We start from the raw sequence: 5,259 nt of genomic DNA on the forward strand, positions 1-5,259 counted from the left end.
AAAACATGGGAGCGGTGGAGATGAGGAGGTGTCTGCGTTCTGGCGATTTACTCGGAAGGCTTCACTAGAAGCTGCTGGGAGTCCCAGCAGCTTCTACTGAAGCCTTCCCCAACTCCGGGGACTTCCGGCCGGGGACTCCGGGTGGCAGTATACGCCGTGAAGTTGTTTGCGGCCTGCCAGTAAACCCAAAGCAGCAGAAGAAGAAGAAGTGACGTCAGCGGCTTCATTTGCATAATCCTCCCTCAGGGAATTTATTCCGGTGTGAACTCGATCTGTACTTAGTGCCCTGGGGTACTGGGGTGCCCTGGGGTACTAAGTGCCCTGGGAACTCGATCTGTACTAAGTGCCCTGGGGTACTAAGTGCCGGGTCACTAAGTACGGCAAAGTACTTGGTGTGAAAGCGGCTAATGTTGAAATCAATTTTAGAAAAAACTGAGAGAAATTTGACCAAATTGAGGCAAAATGATCTCTAACACTTAAAAATGTAAGATTTCTTTTTGTCGTTCTTACCTTTCTTTCTGAGGTGGAATTCTGTTCCCAGCTACTCAAATACTCACTGCTTTAAGATTTTGTTTTACAATTTTTAAAACACACAACTAATCCTGAAACTAATCTGCAGCTTAATCTGACCAAATTGAGGCAAAATGATCTCTAACCCCTAACCGCACATTTCTAAAAAGATTTTCCCCCTAAATGTCTGTTTTTGCAAAGTGGTTTATAAAGGAAAGTTGGATCCAATACTTATTTTTATAAGCACAGATTTGTTTCCTTTGAGTAACTATGTTACCCCCGCCCTGATATTAACCCCCTCTCTTCTTCGTTGGTGTCCAGGTGTGGCGCTTCAGCACGGCGTTCGGCACGGTGAACGAGTGGAAATTCGCCAACATCGCCAGCATGGCCGACCACCTGAAGAAGTGCAAGTTCAACCAGGTCACCAGACGGGAAGAGGCCGTGCCGCTGCCCTGCATGTGCTTCACCAGAGAGCTCACCAAGGAGGGCCGGTGCCTCAGATCAGTCCTCAAACCTGTGGCGTGAAGACCACCACGGTTCTCCCTTGTTTACAGACTCTGACGCACAGTCACTGAAGCCGTTGTTTCCTCCAGTGACTACAGACCCTCAGATTCACCGCCTCCTCTCTGAGGGAGCTACTGAACTCGTTGTGTTAGTAACAACCTTTTTTATTTTTATATCAAAGACTCAGAGAGCTCTCAGAGGAACCGCCTTATCTCCTGATCTCCTGTCAGTCACATTTCTCTGGAAGCTTCATTTCTACAAGTTAGAATAATTATACTGATCCCTAATCTGGAGATCTGACATCCCCTCGGACTCTGGGACTCTGGGATGCACATTTTAAATATGTTCTGAGAATTTGTACAAAACCTTTCGTTTAGTAAACCTGCACACCTGTCAGCAACAGTCCTCATCAATTAAGCTTAAATAGAGGCCTTAATCACACTGTGGCTGCCTGTGGGCCTGAAGGGGATTAAGGCCACGTGAAAAAACAATTATAAAAATCTGACCAAACGTGATTTTATTTTTTACGTTTTCAGAAAAAAAGTCAGAATAATTTTTTTCTCAAAAATCAATGATCACTTTTGATCAGATTATTTGTGTGGCTCTAATCCTCTTCCTTATCAACCGCAAATCTAAAAATAATAATAATAATTCAAACATCTGCTTACAGTGATTATTCTGGGTCTTCTCATACTTGCCAACACCTGGAATAAAGTTAATAATTAAAGCAGCATTTAAAAAAAAATAATGTTCTCTAAACTCTGTGATCATGCTAAGCTAACACTAGCCTCGGGTCGTTCTCTACAGCCATGAATGTCAGTGAGTGCCGGACCTCATTAGCCCTGCAGGACAGGGACACTCACACACTCACACACTCTCAGTAGATCACACACTCTTTATTTAGCTTGTTGTTGCTGCTGTCTCAGGGTCGCAGCAGATACAGGTGTGAGAGCAGTATTAGAATAACAGCAGGGGGTCAATATGTTAAATATAGAATATAGATATCATAAACACCTGAACGTGACTTCCTGTGTGAGAGAATCTAATGTTTTACAGAAACTGACTGTAAAGAAGAAAAAAAGTGTGATATTTGTTTTTATATTTCTTTTGAAGTTTGATGTTTGTTTGTTTTTTGTACCGGTACTTTCTCTGTGTTTTTGGATCTGAATTACGTGTTTGCACATGAAGGCGTGTACTGTAAGACTTTATATTTGTGACGTAGCGGGACGTTTCTGTCCCTCCAGTTTCTGCATGTGTTTGGTTTCAGTTTTACACGTTCTCTCTCTCTCAGGCACCGTGAAGCACATTTTCATATTAGCTCTAAATATTTTTTAAATCACGTTTTACTCTGAAGCCCTGTTGGATCCTCAGAGGACCAGCAGCACCTCTGAGGCCCTGTTGGATCCTCAGAGGACCAGCAGCACCTCTGAGGCCCTGTTGGATCCTCTGAGGAGGACCAGCACCACCTCTGAGGCCCTGTTGGATCCTCTGAGGACCAGCAGCACCTCAGAGGACCAGCAGCACCTCTGGTTTTAATAATGCAGACTTTGTATAAAGTAGATATTTGTAATTTAATAAAGACTCAGTTTTTAAACCTTGATTGATTTTTTTTGTTCCTTTTTATTTCAGGACTTTCTCAACAAAGTCTTAAAGTCCTGAACGCAGGTTACGTATTTATATATTATTATTTTAAGAAACAAGGATTGTATTTTCCTGACTGATGGAGATTCTGGTTGTCGTTACATTTTGATAATAATTAATCATCTATTTTCTAAAATATAGTTTGATCACAAGAGTTCAATCAGGAGAGACTTAATTTGTTTAAAGAACATTTATTAACATGTCATGATAAATGATTTATTAACATGTCATATGATAAATGTTAAGTCTCTGGCGATTAGACCCGATCCTGAAATGGTATATCTAAAGGGGGAAATGCAGCCATGAGCCCATTCCTTAACAGACTAAAGGTGGGGTAGGTAATTCACTTCAGATACACTTGTTATATTCCATGGAATGCTCTTAACATCCCGATAGCAACGAATACATTAAATGCTTTGACTATAAATACATACAAAACATTTCATCTGTGGAAGCCGTAGTACTGTAAAAAGCACGACCAATCATCTGAGCCGGCCCGGCTAAAAATTCTTAAATATATAATTATTTTTATTTTTTTTTGGGTACCTGGCTGGCGCCCCCTAGCAACGACGCGCATATTTCAGCAGCGGCGCTGCGCCGCCACTATTTGTATATAGGGGAAACACTAATATGTCGTTCTGGATGTAAATAGAAGTTTGAGATTTCAAGGACATAAGTACAGTTTTAGGAGTTTATAAACCATGCCGTTTCACCTGTTCGCCGCCAGGTGGCACCATATTATATAACATCACAACAAACTGGTTTCTGAGTCCATCCTCACACAAGAGAGGCTTTTCATTTGGCATTTGGCTCGAGTTAGGGTTACACTCTGGACAGATCATGATCTCAAATATTGACTTAACTTCGCTATATGGAGATGCTGCATATTACCCACACGTTGCTAATGCTACGGGGAGCTCCTACCTGCTGCAGGGAGCTGTAGCTTCAGTCACATGTTTCCTTCTGGCTTTCTGAGGATGGTTGTCTGCAGGTGTGTGTGTGTGTGTGTGTGTGTGTGTGTGTGTGTGTGTGTGTGAGAAAGTGTGTGTGTGTGTGTCTGTGTTTGTGTGTGTGTGTGTGTGTGTGTGTGTGTGTGTGTGTGTGTGTGTGTGTGTGCGCAAGTGTGACGCTGAATATCTTTATCTTAGACCGAACTGGGGAGTAACACCCTAAACAATTATTAAAAGTCAAATTAAAACATATTATTATAACCCGACACAACCTGATGGTTTAATGTGTGTTTAATGTGTCTGGAGGTGTTTAAGTGTTCCCTTTTAACAGCAGATTTTTAACTTGAAACCAGACACAGTTCTTCACGTTTCTGCAAAAAACAGACAATAATGTATTTCCTTTCTTACCGTGTTTTACATGTGTTGCTCTGATCAGATGGGGATTTGAAACGGCTCTGTGAACACAAACCTGACTGCAGTACCGTCGCTTCTTTGCAGCGAAACAGGTCTGAGGAGTAATCTCCGTTTTTCAACAGAATCATGTTTTCTTTTTAGTGATTTTGAACTTTATTTAAAACGTCCGGCTACCAGGAGTGGGGTTCGAACCCACGAGGACTGATGTCCATTGGATCTTAAGTCCAACGCCTTAACCACTCGGCCATCCTGGTGCATAGACACAACGTAACACTACAGGTGACCAAACGTGTGATTGACGTCACGACGCAGTCACGTGACATTTCAACACCCTGAAAACAATTAGATTTTAAAGGAACTTTAGGGCTCGAGAATTTCTATTTTCTGTCACGTCATACTTCTACTCCAATAAATCTAAGACAAAGATATTTAGCTTTTTATTCCACTTCTATTATCTGACAGCTTTACAGCTTTTAAAATATGATGTTTGTTTGAAATATTACAGCTTTAGTCAATATGAAAATCAATTAACAACTTTCTTCATAATTATAATTGTTCATGCTAAAGATCAATCACGTGATGTTTTTATTCTTAATACTTTAAATCTGTTTTTATTCATTTTAGGTTTAGCAACGTATACTTTTACTTTAAGCACATTTTCCTTTTTTAAATTCCACATAAAGAATGCCCAATAAAACATGTTACTACACGTATATTAACTACATTTGACTTATACTTGAAATACTTTATATAAATGTTACTGCGTAGAAAGTGTTTTTACTCAGTGATGTAAAGTAACTAAGTACTTTTACTTGAGTATTCCTAAACTCTGGTACTTCTACTTTTACTCAAGTACAAGATCTGAGTACTTCTACTTTTACTCAAGTACAAGATCTGAGTACTTCTACTTTTACTCAAGTACAAGATCTGAGTACTTCTCTACCTCTGCTTTAGAAGTACTTTAACTACGTGTTACTGCACAATTTAAAAAACACGTGTACTTAAAGCACTCAAAAGACTTTTCTGAATAAGTAATACTTCTACTTCAGTGTTTCACTCTGAAATATAAATTACATTTTAATTTTACCGTCATGACTCGGAGGCTGCTGTGCAAACACTCGGTGTTGACTCAACAAACTCATTACATGCTTCATTAATGTGCAGAAAACACACACACACACACACACACACACACACACACACACACACACACACACACACACACAGACACACACACACA

General features: G+C 40.3%; 1 protein-coding gene and 1 non-coding gene across 2 annotated transcripts in view; one reads left to right on the plus strand and one right to left on the minus strand.

The window, feature by feature from the left end:
- Positions 1 to 1,823: 1,823 nt before the first annotated feature.
- LOC104964110 (A-kinase anchor protein 12-like) overlaps positions 1,824 to 5,259 on the plus strand; it is a 20,484-nt gene continuing 17,048 nt past the window's right edge. The window contains exons 1-2 of the mRNA XM_010792829.1: positions 1,824 to 1,833; positions 2,369 to 2,543. Of these exons, the coding sequence (XP_010791131.1) occupies positions 1,824 to 1,833; positions 2,369 to 2,543 (185 nt within the window). The remainder of the gene's footprint in view (positions 1,834 to 2,368; positions 2,544 to 5,259) is intronic.
- trnal-uaa (transfer RNA leucine (anticodon UAA)) lies at positions 4,191 to 4,273 on the minus strand. The gene has a single exon. It is a non-coding gene; the product is annotated as a tRNA-Leu (tRNA).

This window comes from Notothenia coriiceps, unplaced genomic scaffold (genome assembly GCF_000735185.1).
Source record: "Notothenia coriiceps isolate Sejong01 unplaced genomic scaffold, NC01 NC01_scaffold00036657, whole genome shotgun sequence".
Lineage (NCBI taxonomy): Eukaryota > Metazoa > Chordata > Actinopteri > Perciformes > Nototheniidae > Notothenia > Notothenia coriiceps.